Here is a 17,750-nt window from a genome sequence, read left to right as displayed (position 1 = left end):
AATGTTGAGTCTTTTCTTTTCAGTACAGCAGCAGCTCCAGGCCATTTATTGACTTCTTTCATTTGAGTAATAAAACTGTAATCAAGCTCAGTAACTATCTTTTGATAAAACTGACATTTTATTTATTTTTTAGATGAATGTTGTATCTGCACTGTGCCTATATTTAACTTTAGAGATTAAAACTCCCACGATTCACCCTGGAAAGGTTTAATTTGTCTTTGTATCAACAACATTCCAAATACACAACGTGTGCAACAGGATAACAGAGCTTTTGGATTATTCTGCAAAATACACCAACATGTAATGTGAGGCATTTGTGGTAATTTTTCTAAATTTTCTATTTTTCATTCCTCATGTTTTTGCCTCATGTGTTTTTCACATAGATTTTCCAGGTGTAAGCTGAACTCTTTCTGCACAGTATCACTTGCTCTTATATCTTTATATATCTGTGCACATCTGGAAGACATAGTTAAAGGAAATAACTCAGAGAGACAGAGAAACCTCGAACTCTGCTGAGACCTGATACACGTGAACTTTGACCTGCGGCTAAGCTGAACCTCTGGTCGGCAATCAGCGAGCAGCCGCCTCAATTAGGCCACTCAGGGTTGGATGAGGGGCGACTGGGAAAATACCTTCACCAGCTGAGAAGGTTTAATGCTGCGATCCGTCACTGGACGACTGGGTTCTGTTTTTGTCTCCCATGCAGACACAATGTTTTTCATATATTCTTGGCTTCACTCCGACCTTTTACCTGAATCGACCGTGACGCAGAGGATGATGAGGCTCAGTCTTCTAACAATATATGTGAAAGTGAAAATACAGATCCCAATCACCTCAGATTACCCTCTGCGGGTGGCTGTTGAAAGTAGCACTGATTGGATCTAAAGAGCTGTGATGACTTGCAGTCACAGGCCTCAGAGCTCCGGGCAGAGTTGATGCAGCGTCTCCCTGTGCGAGGAGTCAAATGTGCGACACTCGGTCGATTGCACAGAAGCCGTCTCTTCGGAGGCCTCTGCAAACACACAGCAGAGTCTTCTGCAAAGTTTGAAGCTGTAAAAATTTTAAACTTTTGTCCCCGAGTTTGAGAAGAAGTGTTTTAGGTTCACCTCGACCCAGAACTGGCTTCAGGCCCAACCCCATTTCATCCTTTACCCTTCATGTGAAGGGGTACGCTGTCCTAGAGTGAGAATCCTCTTTTACTTCTTTGCTGCTGGGCTATTAATGGTGTTTGGAAAATTGACAGTGAATCTACAGTGACAGTGTGATGTGGAGGCCGGAACAGTTTGCACCAGAGGCGCAGTGTAAAAGTGAGTCGTTGTTTGAGCCCCACTGAAGCTTGAGGATCTGGATTCTGTTTTATTTTGCTCTGAGGGACGTTCCTGGAGTTCCATCCGGTTGAATGCATTCATTTCCTCTTCTTCTTCTTCGTTTTGGGAGTCCAGACCCTGATGCTGCACCTCCTCTGCACAATGTTACGATGCAAATAACTTAAGGGCAACAGGTTAAAGATCGAGAGACACTGGGAGACGGCAAAGAGAGATTCAGACTTTCAACATAAATCAGCGGAGGAGAAGAGATCGAACGCTTCTACTGTTAATGGGAAAGGAGTCAATCCTGTTTTTATGGGTCAACCCTGTTTAAAGAAAACTAATAAAACTGATCTAATTTTAGAGTATAAGACGTAAAACACTCAGAGAAAGTTACTTTAGACTAATCTGTGTCTATTTTTATATTTTAAAGGAAAATAGAAACCTGACTTAAGCCTGAGAGGCTGATGATGTGGATTCAGACTCGTCATGAAGACAGATAAAGGATATTATAGGTGAACGTCTACAGATCAGTTGTTTAAACCACATTTCTGAAGGTCATGAACTCCCTGAATGACCAGATCTCACCCCCACACCCCCTCTTGTCCAATCCTCCCTCGTAAACCTCTTATTAACAGGGAGACCCATCCAACCTCACATTGTGTCTGATAAAAATAGATAAAAACATTGATGCTGGGACTGAACGCCTCGCTTGGAATCCTTAATTGCCAACAACAGCTATCCTGACGCTGGCGTTCCCTCTCGACGGGCAAAGACAAGCCTGCAATTATGCAGACTGGTGAAAGAGGGGAGGGCACCGTCCAAACTGGTATCATATCAGCGTCTTTAACTGGGGGAAATGTGTCGCAGAGGAGGACTGGGTCACGACAGGTTCATCCCACTGGGACCAAGAGGGAGCAATTATTCTTGAAAGCCTGGTAGTAAAACTAAATTAGGGAGCCAGACAGTCCATTCAGCTGGTGGAATGTTGACAAAGGACAATAAATCAGTGCTTTATAAAAGGCGGCGCTGTTGATTAAATGTTTTCAGTGGGAACATGAAGAAAAATGAGCTTCCTCCGACTCCCAGCTCGTTCTCTCTTCACCGTTTGCAGATTTCAACTCTAAGATTTGATCTCCCTCGTGTCACATAGTGGTTTCTGACAATTCAATAAACGTTTTATCACATCTGCATCCAAGTGAAACCTCTGCATTTAATTTTCCTCCTGAACCGGACAGAAAAATAAACTTCCACAAACCACCATTCAACACAACACCTGCTCGTAATCTTTTTAAATAAACCTGAAACCAAGAATACCTCCCAGACTCCAGGATCAATAAATCAAACATCACTTCATAACCCTGTTACAGTTCAGATCCAAACCCACACACCTGTGTCCCTGTCACTCAGGGTTTGACAGGTTGTTTTGGTCTCGCTGACGGAGTCCGCCTCTAAACTGTTGCTCTGGGACTTGCTTGTTTAAGTGAGCCGTGTTTTTTCAGGCCAAGCAGATTATTTTCTTTGCTGTGACAAGCGCTCTTTAAGCAAACGGCCACGGCTGCTCCTGGCCTCCGGACGGCAGGTTTTCTGTTTCTGCACCGAGCTCACGGGTCAAACCGGAGTTTAGTTCCAATTAGACTCTGTTATCTTTACCTCACCTCCCAAATGGAGGGTTACCTGCAGAAGAGAAGCAAGAAGGTATGAAACCCAATCTGGTTTTCAAAGTGTTGGCAGTCAAAGACCTCAGGAGGAGTTTTAAGTGTTTGTGACGGACGGTTGCAGCAACTGGAACTGGTTGCTGCCTCCATGGCTCGTAGTGTGATGGACACTGGAAGTGACAGCAGTGTAAAAAGAAAAGAACTGGCTTTGTTACCATTCGATTTGTCTGAGCAAAACAATCTTTTCATGCATAATTTCTATTTGAGATGAGAACAATGAACTTATCAGACATGTTGCTGTGATGAGGCAAAACTAAAAAGTTGTACAATTAGAGAAGGAGACGTGAAAACTATCAAACCTCAAGAGATATGAACCGAAACAGGATAAATAACTTCTAGAATAATGTCTAACTAAATCATAAACAACTTTTGCACATAAAAACTTTCCACAAAAGGTACAAATGTTATAACATATGGCTGCTTCTACTAAATTCAATTTGGACAGAACCCAAAATAAATATAAGTTCATTGCAGCAAAGGAATGAAACTAAAACTTGAAAGTTGAAAGCAACGCAACTTCCCATAGTTAAATATTCAGACTTTAATCTACAAAAATGCTCAAATGCATCAAGCAAAACAGAGTTGAGGCTGTTGCTGTAAACCTGAAGCTGTGATTGGACTGAATTCTGCAGGTTAAGGGAACGATGATGATAAACAAAAGGAGATTAAACATGAAACAGACAAAATTTGATAAATTACAGAGATCTCTTTAAAAAGAAGAAAACACCACCTGCACAAGACGAGCAGCAATCAGGATAATCAGCAGAGCTCAGTTACAATCATTCTCCCACTTCCACATGAATCTATCCAGACTCACACAAACAAGCAGAGATTCATTTAAACATCAATCAAAACCCATTCACTATTTAGTATATTTTGCCCTTTTCTCATCGTTCCTTCTGAAATAATGACAGCGCCTCCATCGCTCTGACTTTAAATCTCTACCTCCGGAACTAAAACACTGATTTAATCTGTCAGTAAAATAATAACGCCTCAATTTGAACATCATTTTTAAAACCCAGACAGATTTTTATGAAAGACTCAAATCTTTCATGTTAATTTAGAAACGGCTGCACGTGAAAAAAGTGTCTGAGTAGATTCATTTATGAATTCAAAAGTCAGGTGAAGCAAGTGCCAGGAAAAAGTGCTTCATGCACCTGCACTGAGCTCTGGATAAGCTCCTGGAATTATCTGTAATCAGGTGCATTGATGACGATTCTCACAAATCTGAAAAGAACAAAAAGAATAACAAATATCTCAGGATGAAAAAGAGGAGCCAGACACGAAGAAGACAAGACGTCTGATCGGGGAATCTCCTGCTGTGTTCTTCTTCTTATGTTTAATATAAACTCATGCAAACATTTCCCAGAGTTCATTGCACCTGAGCAGTTTACTGATGTCGTGCTGCAGGATTGTTGGTTAACAAACGTGAATGTTCAATCAGCTGCTTCTGACTGCAGAGCAGACGCCCGTCAGCCCCTCTCTCACGAGGCTGTGGAGGAGGAAGCGTCTGGGTCAAGCTGTCAGATCTCCGACCTCCAAGTTACGTTTCAGGTCATTCTTAATGACAGATGATTGACAGGAGCTGAAAACATCAACTCTCCTCTGGAACTCATACCGATGAGCCACGGGTAACATGTCCTGGAATAATAATTCAGGTTCTGAAGAAGGACAAGTCATAAAAGCAGCTTGGAGAGAATCCATTTAGGTTCTGAATCAATCGAATGTTTTGACTCATGCTCGCCTGGAGTAAATGTAATGAATTGAGAAAAGACAAGTTGTTGTTCTTCTGCCAAGGCCAGAATAAAGTCTCCACTAAATCTGTCAAAGTTCTAAAACTAGCAAACATATTGAGAAACTATTGTTTTCTCTACTAGTCCACATCATCTCAGCTACACATCAGTGGTAGTTACACATTAGCAGCTCTATTTGTCACTGAATAAATCTCTGCACAATTAAGAAACCACATTAAAATCTGCTAGATCGTGATTTGTATTTGGATAAACACCAAATTGCTTCTTGCAAAGTGAGGAAATGATAAAAATTAATTATTGTTAAAATACACTTTGTCCAAATACACTTCAAAATGTAATGAATTCTTTCTCGGCTCTTGACTCATCTGTTTCACAGAGTTTCATGGAAATCAGTTTGGTCTTTTCTGTGTCATCCACAAACAAAGAGGCGGACGGGGGTGAGAGCCTCCTTGACGAAGGTAAATATCATCCCTCAGTGGTTTAACTACATCAATCCTTCTGAAGTGTAAAGTACTGATGGACTAAGAATAGATGAGATTCATTTCGGGTCAGAAACTCGTCTGGACCCCGGAGACGAGAGCTGAACGTGATGTGACGACCCTGAACCGGACGGTTAATGATGTGAGACCGATGGTGGAGGCAGGGCGGGTAGAGGACCTCAGAGTCGTGTGAGTGTGTGTGTGTGTGTGTGTGTGTGTGTGTGTTATCCTCAGGATATAGAGTTTGGTGCAGCAGGGGATTCGAACACATGTGAGCTTCTTTTCCAGATCTGGTGCAGTGAAGTTTAAAAATGACCCAGATAGGAGAGAAGCCTCGAGCTCATTGAGAAAAGTTTCTGTGCTGTGGTTTCACATGTTGGTGAATGATTCTCCTTGTTTGACCTTTTGCACCTGAGGAGCCCGGGGACGTTCAGACGTCCTCGTTCCTCGTTGTCCTTGTGGAAGACACTGAATCCAAAATGTTCTCAATGGTCAGGTCACACTATGCATGGTGGCAATGTGAGTGTGAGCGAGCATGTGTACTCGTGCATGAACATGGGGGGAATTGTATAATATGAAGGCAGCCATTTGTAATGCAAGGTTTACTGGTACAGTGCCTGCTCCATCGCTGCTGCAGCCCAGAGTCTACTGTCTAAGTACCTCATGGGAATTTTTGATATTACTATAAAATAAATAGGTTTGATAATATCCCCAGACACAAGTTCATTCATCTGAATCAAAACAAACTGGGTCTGAGGTTTAAGATTAATACTCTGCACACAATTAATGCAACTGTGTTTCTCTACACGCGTAAAAAACAATGTTGTTAATAAGTGAAATATTAATTTAAATGGTATGTGTTCGTTTTCTCTTTGATCTGAGCTGAGTAAACCTTCTTCCCTCCAGTTACAGGTTGTGTTATCAGAGGAGGAGATTCTGTGGATTCTCTACATGCAGATGCAGATTTTCTCCTCTCACGTCAAAACCTCCGTCTCCTGAGATGCAGAGCGGGCGACAACAAGCACCGGTGAGTCACAGTTCTGAATTCAGAAATAATATTTCCCCCACAATCACTGACTAATTTCTCCTGTGATTCAAACTCAAATTAGAGACGGAACAACGAGAGGCGGTGCTACTGTTCAAAAAGAGGAAGGGCAGCGAGTCATTTGAATGTAATTGTCTCCAGAACAGTTTCCCTCGAGGCGAACAAGGAAGGATTCACACACACACACACGCACACACGCACACACACACACAAACACACACACACACATCCTGACATGGAAGAATGCAACATGCCACTCAATATGAAAACAATTTCATTCAGTTAGTTTCCATCCGTTTCTCTGCTGCTGCTTCAATCATCGATCTTTTCTTGGCCTCATCCTGGTGGAAGCTTCCCTGTGATGCAACAGGGGAAACGTGGAAATGGTTTTCACCTCCTCATCCCACCTCCACCCACCTCCACCCTCAAACCCCCTTAGACAATGACATGCTTCAGAAGTGCCAACTCTGACAGAGGGGACTGAAAAATATAAATGATTCAGTGATTATAAAGTCTAAAGGGGTTTTCAGCGACCGCCTGGCAGCACATCTCACAATCTTAATGCACCACAGGATCATAATTTAGACAACACTGTGTTAGAGGGAATCTGGAGAAACAGTTTCAACGTGGACACGTCCCTGAACACAAAGCCTGACGTCAGAGCTGGAACTCACTAATGTCTGTGTGCTGCAGCGAGAGAAAAGGGCATTCATTGTTTTCTAATATAACTCACACAGTCAAAATACTAAAAGATAGGAATAAATTGTTTGTCTCTCTGGGAAGGACCTGCATATAATTTCAATTTGACATGTTTTAAATCAAGCTGAGATTTATCCCCACACGAAGTGACAGTAAATTAAACGAGCAGAATCCAGAACCTTCGACCAATCACAGGTCCAGAGCCTTGTTTGGAGGAAACAACGTCTCATTTGCATATTGATAACCTGACTGGGTTTGATTTGGTTTGAATGAAACAACACTTCCATCTCCTGAAGATCTCAAGCTTCTCACAGCAAACACACACACCAAGAAGAAGAAGTTTGTTTTTCACACAAAGTTTTGAACATTCACAATCGCGTGGAGAATTTGAACCTTTTACTGAGTGAATGCTGAAAATAATAATAGTTACAAATATGTTTTGAATGAGGGTCCACTCCCCTTTTATTACTCTTGTGAAAAATAATCCTCCATTGTTTCGATTGACTGTTCAGTGGCCTCTAGTGGCCGTAGTCAGTATGACAGGTGCAAAGTAGGACGTCAGGGGACTACAGCCTGTGGAGCGTTAGGCCTTATTTATGGCTCAACAAAAAATACCACTTTCACATGGATGACGGCTGTTTGCTGTCACCAGATTGTTTTTGTGCCTCAATATGCCCAAATGAAGATTAGCTTAATTCTATCTATACTATTGTAACCATGGGCCAACGTCTGGTATTTCCTGAAGCGCTCCTTATGAGTCGTAGAGGGAGACGACTGTCCCATCATCTGATTTTACTAAAAATTTCTGCTATACACAATTACAGGATTAAATTGTTTTGATCATACATCTAGAAAATAATTTAGATTTTATACAATGTTTGCTCAACTGGTTAGGTTGTGTTTTACATGAAGCTTTTTAAAACTTCAGATAGAGTAAGAATATAAAAGGACATCAGCAGAAAGTGGAGTAATTGATGCTGATCTCTCTCCTCCTGGACTCGGTGTACTCTGGGACATTGGGAGGTTCCTGTGTGCGTCTCCAGCCTGAAGGCGGATGACCACTAAACCTCTAAGACCTGGCATGAGAGTGATATTGAGTGCATATATAGCTAAAGGGCCTTGAACTGGATTCACTGAGCGTACGACAAAGAGTCAGAGACAAGGAAAAGGTCAATAATAAATACCCCCCCCCCCCCACGGAGGGACGGACACGGGACAGAACCACAGTCTGACGGTGAAGAGAAACAACAACAAATGGAGAAGTGATGGAGAAAAGATGAGATGACGTCTGTCACATTCCACCTCGGTTCAACCTTCAGGCATGAATCCGTCCCTCTGTGAGCTCACAGGCCAAAGCTTCCCTTTGTGATGGAAGAGTCAAGGTCAAACAAAGGTCAACACTGTGCCTTCTGCACTTATTGGCTCTCGTTGCCCTTTTGACCTCGAACGACAAACCTGATCATTCATTTTATATTTTTCCTGTATGGTCTGTTTTTCCCATTCATTCGTTACCAGACACTGACCCCAGAATCTGAAATGTACTAATCCCACGTGTCTTGCATCGACCTTGACAAACTTTTGTGTAGTAGTAATAATGTTAGTGCGCATGTTGAAGCCTCCCAGTCTCACGCGTTGTGTTACGACCACACAGCGTCGGGGAAGTTGACGGATGAGGAGGAGAAGGGGATTTTTTGCGGAGCTACACGGTACGTTTTTAAAAACACATCTGCTCTCAGCGTGCAGCAGTAGAGATTTACCAGAGTCATCAAGCCGCGGCGCCCCCTGCAGGGCGGACGCAGGCTCTGCTGCTGAGCCGCGCAGCTGAAGTGTGAACTCCTCTCACTGGGAAACTCTGCAAAAAGACAAACCTGCAAAATATAATGCTGCAAATCTGCGGTTGTTCACTTTGTAATCGTTTATCTCTGTTGGCTGTGCAGAGTCAGGCAGGTTTTCAAGGTCGGCTTTTTTTGTAATAGGCTGCAGAACCTGGGTGGAGGTTAGAATCTGTTTTTAAGACCTGAATATAATATGAATCAACAAATCTGACAAAGAAGCAAAACACACACGTAGCAAAACTTCACCTCATCACTTCCAATCGTGGGAGCTGATAAAACATTCTCTTCCTGTGGCAAAGCAAATCTATAACAGCAAGTTGTGTTGTCTGAACTTGGTGTAAGATATTACGTTTTCAAGGTCAAACCGAACGGGACAAGGTCAAGTTGTGATGGAGTTGAAGGTCATTAAATAAATCCAGTGATTTGATTTGATGGCCGACACTTTAGGAGGCAAATATCACATAGAAGTAACATTATCCAGACACTCTAAATAGGATAAAATGACCCTTTAACGCTAACGAGCACCAGACAAAGTTGATCCTTCGATTGAATTCAAGCACTAAGATCTAAGTGGGCGAGCACTTCTGTTTTGGATTCCTCAGATGAGAAATGTTCTTCCTCTGCACGTCTCCAGCGTGAATTCAGATTTATAGTTATCGTTAACTTTGTCCAAACACTGAACGGTTTGTGACTCATTCAGTGCAGCTGCTCCTCCTTCCCCGCTGGCTTCGCTCAAGTGTGAAATTTACTGTGTTAATGGGACACATTAACATTCACATAAACACACACACGTGCACACACCTCCCCACACCCCCCCCCCCCCCACAAGCACGTGTCAACATGAAACATTTTCCATCTGCAGTGAAATCAAACCGCGGTTTTAATTACTTTGCCTCAAAGTCGTCCGGCAGGTCGGTGAACAGCTGGACACCTGGGATCAACGGATTCTGAATGAGTTCACAAACACACACACACACACAACCCCCCCCCCCCACACACACACACACACACCACCACCCCCCGAAATGATGAGTGATAATGTCAGAGGCTTCAGACAATGACTGCACCTTGTAAGAAAGGTTGTTTAACATCAGCATCACTGTATGAGATCTGCTCTTCAGCTTCCACCAAGCTAAAGGATCCAACACACACGACCTGGGAGCATAAGGTCAAAGAGATGGAAACGTTTCATTCTTCTTTCAGATTCTTACATTTACAGTAAAACTTCAGGGTTCAGGAAAAGTTTCTGACACAACTTCTAATAATAATAATATATTTAAAAACTCAGAGGACTGAAAAGTCACCACTGATTCTACTGATGCAGAAAATAATCCAAACATAATCCCTGTGCATCAATTAATTAACCCAACTGTTGTGAGGTGACTGCTCAGTTCAGAAACACCTCAAGACAGCAGGAGCTCAGCGTCTTGCTCAAGGACACTTCAGCAGACGCTTCAGAGACGGTTCCCCAGCTGAGGGACAGCCAGTCGACTCCATGTGCCGCCCTGCAGCCAATGTTTAAGAGATCAGAAAAAAACTCCCTTCATTTAGGGTCAATCAGCCGCCGGCTCCTTCCTCCATAGAACAGATGAAATTTGACTTTCATATTTTTCACTTTGAAAACCTGACACGTCCGGCTGCAGAGCGACTTGAGGCAAAGAGCAACGAGATGTGACACAAACAAAGAATACTGCTCGTCCACTTTCAGACCTCTGGTCCCAACGTGGATCTTTAAACATTGATCTGGAATCAGATATATCAACCTTAGTCACAGAACTTTGATAACGTGACTTTATTCAGCTTCAGGAACATAAAGTGGTGCAAACAAACTTTAAAGTCACTTTCACTGTGACATTGTGGGTTCCCTCCTCCTCCTCCTCCTCCTCCTCAGATCCCCATCGACAGCTGCTGACCCTGTGTCACCTTGTGCAGATATAATCAGTCACAGCAGAGGAATCACTGGTTTGGATGAATCCTGGCTGTGGTGCATGTTCCAGTTCCAGTGGCCTGATGGTGTGAGTGCTCGCCCAGTGACAAGGTGAACTGGGACACTCAGCCGTGATAATACTTTTTGCTTACACCTGTGATTCCTCCAGCTGGGTGAGATGAGGACGTTTGACAGTTTGGTGACTGATGACATGAAACTGTTTCCTATTTCCACAACACATCTGTCCAAACACATCTGTGAATCTAGTTTTCTTATGAGGTCTTAAAGGAAGATGAAGAAATCATAAAAAGCAGTGAATGTTCGAGTCTGACGCCGCCTGAAGTCAGCTGGTCGAACATGATACGTCCATGTCATGTGATGAGAGGACGTGGTTTTAAATAAACGATGGCGCCTGACTTCAGTTTCATTTCAGTTCATGTACAGTATGAAAGAACACGTTTCATTTTTCCTGAACAGGAGGAAACACAATGCCTTTTTCAAAAAGTCAATAAACATAAATCTGACTTGATGCTGCAGGAAAAACACATTTCAGATAAAAGCTCTCGTTGTTTTGACTCATGCACGAATCAGAGCTGAGTTCCATCAAACTGTCGACTTCTACATCTGAATTATAAACTATAAGATATATTATGAAGATTTAGTTGATAATGACAAAATATCTGCAAATAAAGAACTAAAGCACAACGAGCAAGAAATCAAGGAATGCATCTTATTACTACTTTTTATTTTGTATAAATGTTTTTTTACAAATACCCCCCCTGCTTTTCAGCTTCCTCATAGGTTGAATGTATTCAAGGGCCATCGTTAATATTCCTCTCACAGAGTCATTTGTGTTTATGGGTTTTTCACGACTTTCTAAAATGTTCTATATTTCATCTTTAAATGATCATTTTACAGACCTCTCTGCAGCACAGATTAATATAACTTTACATATTTAGCAGCAGTGAGTCCTCGCTCCGGTTCCTCTCCACTCTTCAAGCTGCTGAAAGTTTAATCACCACAAAACCACAACTCAGAGACCAAAAGTAAACAGCAGCGATTCCACTTCCTCCTTCACTTCGTTAAGACCCACTCCCAATGGCTACTGTGTGTGTGTGTGTCTGTGTGTGTGTGTGTGTGTGTGTGTCTGTGTGTGTGTGTGTGTGTGTGTCAATAGGATCACAAACACTCTGCAGCAGCTCTTCAGATGTGTGTATCAAAGGAAAACGACTCTGTGGGAAAACACTGGACAGACTTTAGCTCGGAGCCACTTGTCAGCACAAATTAGTTAATTGTTCTGCACTTCATTTTGAAACATAGCATTTTTGTTTCTGCGGAGACGCTGCCAAAGAAATGCCGACACAACTTAGGCTGAGAGCTTTTGCTCTGCATCAAAAGAAGGGATTTGACATTTTAAACAGGCAGCTGTTGTTTAAAGGCTGGTTTCTGCAGGGGTGTGAAATCATCTAATGCACCTTCAGTTTAATATTCTGCAACCTCCGAATAAAAGTTTGAATGTGCAGCCAGCAAAACTGATTAAAACAGCACAGGTCTGCTGCACCGTGTTTTTGATAATTGCCCACATGTCGTCACACAGATATTTCGAGGCCGAAGCAGAAAACCAGCAGCATCAAACCCCCGGTGCAGATCGGACCACAGAGACGTCAGTAACGCTACCAGCGGCAAAGTCGTCCTGTCCCACGTGACTTCGGTGAAAAAGAGCCGGTGCAGGGGTTTAAAACCTTTACCTGCCTTGCTCCAGAACAACCTGCTCATCAGGGACCAGGTCCCAGACCAGCAGCATCCTCCATTAGTGCTGGTGTGTTCTACAGGTAATCAATCAGGCTATTCACAGTTGTTTCTAAATACAAGCTAAATTAACAAGGACATAAAACAGATTAATAGTTCTATATAATTGACTAATACAAAAAAAAAATGACATGCTGTGACCTCGATATAGGAATTTGTTTGACTTTGCACATTATAACATGAAGGTAAAAGCAGCAGCGGGTCGTCCACTAACCAGAAGGTCAGTTGTTCGATCCCCTGGCGCCTCCAGTCGGGCACGTATGAATTAAAAGCTTTATTTAAATGCGCTCACTGTTAATCAGTCTTTTAAAAAGTACAGTGCTCTTCTGTGTTTCATTAATCTTCACCAAATAAAACCCGGTAAATAAAAATAGCACGACCTCGTTCACAGCGGCGGCCTCGCCCGCGGTGAGAGAGGAGAGAGGAGAGAGGGCGAGTGAATGAGCCGGATGATGGAGGATGTTTCTGAATGAAACAGATCCGAGAGCAGGAGGTTGAACCTCTACCAGCCTGAAAGTTGGGGTCAGTGACGGGTGGAGAAATCACCTTGTCAGAGAAGCACACACACACAAACACACTCCTCCTCCTCCTCCTCCTCCTCCTCCTCCTCCTCCTCCTCCTCCTCCTCTTTTTTGACAGCATCGTCAGCGTGTTTCGATTCAGAGATACGATCCTGTCGGAGCTGAATGGAAGCCAAGACGTCCTTCTTTCTTTTCCAAGTGTCTTACTGTGTGTATGTGTGTGTGTGTGTGTGTGTGTGTGTGTGTGTGTTTGTTTGTGTGTGTGTGTTTATGCATGTGTTTGTGTGTGTGCGTGCGTGTCCTCAGCCTCATACATCAGCAAATGCTTTTTTGTATGAATGGAGGATTTTTTATTGAGATCACATAAGTGGCTGCTGAATGAATTATTCAGAGTGTGAAAGAAAGAGAGTGTGTTCTCTGCCAACTTTGCACTCTGCCGCTCAGCCGCCGAGCGAAGAGGAAACAGAGTCACACAGAATCAGACCGTGTAGAAAGGATCTTCAGGTGGCTCGAGGTGCCGGATGATGGATGCGTCCCCGAGAGCGAAGGAGAGACGCAGGCGGCTGGAAGGTGAACCCTGCCACGCCCTGCATGCACACAAGAAGTGTTGTTTAAAAATACTCTCACACAACGTGCCGTGACAGATCGGTGCAGGAAACAGACCAACACCTCTGAACAAGTCCCACATTTGGTCCTGATTGGTCCAAAAAAACTTTACGTGGATCTGATGCACAGAAAATGTTTTAATAAACACAAAAGTATCCATCTATCTAAAAACTAAAACAATCTAAATTACATTTTAGTAAGAGTTTGAATCCTGATCATGACCTGGAAGCCGGTTTACAGCCGTTATCCGAAAAGGAATAAACTGAATGAATGAGCCGACAACTAGCGTAACAACAGGATCCAGCAGAGGAGACCTTCTCGTGTTTGGAATCAAACCGTGTGAGGCCGAACGCTCCCGGTGAAAACAACCATCCAGAAAAGATTCATCCAGGAAACAGGATCTGTCAGCCGAGGTGGTGAGGAGGGGGAAAGTGAGAAGGCCGAGGAGAGGAAAGTGAAACTCGCGGCCATCTGATGACTCTGAGAGCGTCGGACTATCGACTTCTGGCTGGAACACGTCGGCCTCTTCCAGGAGACGGCTCCATTAAAGGCCTGAGATGAGATATTGCGTTGCAGGATGTGTTTGACATGTGGATTTTCAGGTGTTGGTTGAAGACGGCATCATGTGACACTGCAAGAGACGTTCAGGCAGCTTCAGCCGAGAGACTTTCAGGGTCGTGTTCAGGGTCACATGATGCTCTCAGTGAGTTCAGGGGGGGGGGGAAACGTTTGCAATCTCAGTTTTATTTATCTACTTATTAATTTTTGTCCTTCCCACCAGTTAGAGGAGGAGCTGACACTTTACATTTAGGAAACAGTTATTACCTCTGCCACGGTCCTGATTACATTTAAATTGCATCTGCAGTAGTCTGCATGTTTGTTGGCAGAATTATGCAAACACTACAAAACTTATTAGAAGGATTTTCGTAATAAAAATAAGAATAAGAATGAATGAAGCAAACCAAAGACCCTGAGAGTTGCCGGACAGACACACCAAAGCAAAACACACACAAGATTCTCTACCAATGAAACAATTTACTGCACTGAAAAGATGCAGATTTAGATACAGGATGGAAACTGTTTTTTGAAATATGAATATGAAACTAAAGGACTAAAGAAAGATCGATTGTACATTAAGGTTTTGCAGCAGACGTGTCCTCTGCCTTCAGTCACAGATCTGCAAATGTCTCGCCACCAGCACGATGCATTTAATTGAGTGAAAACTGGAGCAGCAGACAAAGTATGACACATATTTACACATGACACCTCCAGCAGGCGATGTGTGCAGAATAACCAGATGGACAGATTGTGAATACAACTGTGTGAAGAGGAGGATCTTTGTTCCAGCTCTCTGATCTGCATATGCCGGGATGGAGCTGCCAAACAAAGGTGATAAATGTTTGTGGCAGAAAAACAAGGTCGTAAGATGAAATGACTCAGAACCATCTGCACATCCCCCCCCCCCCCCGACAGGATTACATAAAAAACTACGTGACAGGATGAATCTGTCATCTCTCGACGAGGAGACAGGAAGTGGTGCAAAATCATCTGCATCAATCAAACGCTGTCAGAGGCTGGTGAAGATGTGGGTCGTGCTTTAGGAAGTCAGTTCACTAAAGCCTCAGAATCAATCAGTAGATATATTTTATATAAAGTATAACAACTTAATATTATGTCTTATTCTGAACTAAAGAAACAGATTTTAAAATCACTGAAAGCTTGAAAATCTACTAGAAAGGTTTTATGAGACAAACTTGTGAAGCCGGATTACAATAAACATAGAAGAACATTTAGGGAATATCACCTTGTAGAAAATATATAATCTGGATCTGGAAAATATAAAAATATATGAAATTCCATCTTGCAGCCCAAGTGATATTAAAATGAAAAAACTAAAACAATGTTAATATGAGGGCGGTCCCGCTGTGCAGTGAAAGCAGCTTGCTGACGAGACGCTGCTGTTACACTGAGTGACCCACTTTCACACTGGGATGTTATGAATGGGTTTCATATCTGGTTAATGTTAGACTGCAGCGGCCGTGAGATGAGACCTAGCGGCTTCAACCGGTGAGAGAGATTCAGGACATCAGGTCCCACCTGCCCACACGCTGCCCTACATACGTGCTGCTGTCATGTATGTGAGGGGGGGGGGGGGGTGACACGCCGTATGTTCTCGTACCATGTCCGTTTGGTCGATGACAGAAATGCATGAATTTGTAAATATCTGGCAGCATCGTTACAAGTGGGTTGAATATTTTATGATATAGCATATCATCATTAAAACATTATTTCAACCTGAATGTGTTGGAGTTGGAATCTGCTGAAGTTGCCTGATATACCTCTTTATTCAAAAACTATTCAAACTTTATCGTGAACGTTCTGCATCATCACAACCAGCCAGTTCCAAACAGGCAGGTTTCAAAGGAGAGCTTCCGTGTTTAGTGGAAAAACGTCTAAATAAAGAAATATATATACATCAACAGGAACATACAACATGCCTTTAACATGTCTGTAATCTCTTCTTCCGTCTCCATCTTTGGTTCTATTGTCTCTTTTCTTAAAAGTCTGAGTCAGAGCAAGAAACCAGAATAAATTATTCCCACTGTTCCTCCACAACCTGATGATTTAAGCTCAAATCTGTCTAATCCTCCAGGCTGAAGAATATTAGCCGAGCGGAGGAAGCTATGAAATGACTCTTTACATTCCCGAGCAGCAGAATAAAGACCCCCCCGACAGTTCCCTCAGGATCCCTGGTTTAATCAAACCAACAAGCCCGAGGTGCAAGAGGACTACAGAGGCAGCGCGCGGAGCAGGAGGGAATCCCACACTGTCTATTGTTTCCTCAGCTCAGCCCGATATCTGAAGATCAGAACAGCCTTGAAGAAGGAGCCAAGGCACACTCAGATCTTTGAGGCGGGTTCATTACACAATGCAGACGAACGAGGAGTCAGAGCCGTCTGCTCAGAAAGAGAAAAGAACGTCTGTGTGCAAAGCTCACACGTCCAGAAAGGATCAATGAAGCAGCACCGCAGTCCACACACTCATAGACATCAGGTCCCTAAATAACAACTCATTGAGATCCATCAATTGTTCCCTGGGAAATCGATGACGAATTTAGAATGATAAAAAGCTGCCATATCTAAAACATCATCACAGCCATGTCCCCAAACCTTTCACCAAGTTTCCTCCTGAAATCAGTTCCGTAGTATTTGCGTAATGAAGACAAGAAGACTGAAGAACGGATTCCGATATCGTCCACAAGTCTCAAATTGTAACTTTGGACGTATCTGGATTGAGACACAGCATCTATCTTCATTTGACCTTGTATTTGTAATTTGTCGGTCTCCAATAACACAAATGTTTTCTTGTCTATACACAACAATAGATGCTTCTAATTGAAGGACCCTGTGAGTTTAGATGAAATCTGAACAACAAAATCAAACTTTGCCACTTGAGGTGTAAATATTGAATTAAGTGAGTGAGCAGGCGTGTCCCTGGTGGTTAATCAAGAAAGAAACCAGTAGAGTTCTGGGTGTAGAAGCAGTGATTCTTCTACAAACAGCAGGAGTTGATTCATTCTTACCTCTCACTGACTAGTTCCTCCATCACCGGCATCTGGCCTGCAGCGCTGACATTCATGTGACCATAGGTGCAGAGAGTCCCTGCAGACACGGAGATCGACATTAATCATTCACATCGTCATCGGCTCGACTCTTAATTAAAACATTTAAAACAATTCATGGCATTAGCAGACGAGCAGATCACATTAACATAAACACATTAAAACCAATTAGAAATATGCAAATGCAGCACTTTTCTCTGACATTTGAAGTCTGGTGCTATTTGACCAGGGGATAATAATGTGTGCACTGATTTTTGGGGGGGAAATATTTTGGGGTTTTGTTGAGTTTAAAGTTTAGTTATTATATAAACACCAAAAACCAGCAAAAACCCAGAACCCGCTGTGAGGTCGTAAAGAGAGCGACAAAGGCTTCATTGGAGGAGCTTGTGGAAGAAGATGAACGAGTGAAGTTGTTATGATCTGTCTTC

General features: G+C 42.9%; 1 protein-coding gene across 1 annotated transcript in view; it reads right to left on the bottom strand.

The window, feature by feature from the left end:
- The window catches only part of htr4 (5-hydroxytryptamine receptor 4), a 34,824-nt gene extending 17,467 nt beyond the window's left edge, over positions 1-17,357 (bottom strand). The window contains exon 1 of the mRNA XM_062394543.1: positions 17,284-17,357. Coding sequence (XP_062250527.1) covers positions 17,284-17,339 — 56 coding nt within the window. The 5' untranslated portion in view covers positions 17,340-17,357. The remainder of the gene's footprint in view (positions 1-17,283) is intronic.
- Positions 17,358-17,750: the final 393 nt, after the last annotated feature.

This window comes from Platichthys flesus, chromosome 8, assembly GCF_949316205.1.
Source record: "Platichthys flesus chromosome 8, fPlaFle2.1, whole genome shotgun sequence".
Lineage (NCBI taxonomy): Eukaryota > Metazoa > Chordata > Actinopteri > Pleuronectiformes > Pleuronectidae > Platichthys > Platichthys flesus.
This window is presented reverse-complemented; position numbering and strand designations above follow the sequence as displayed.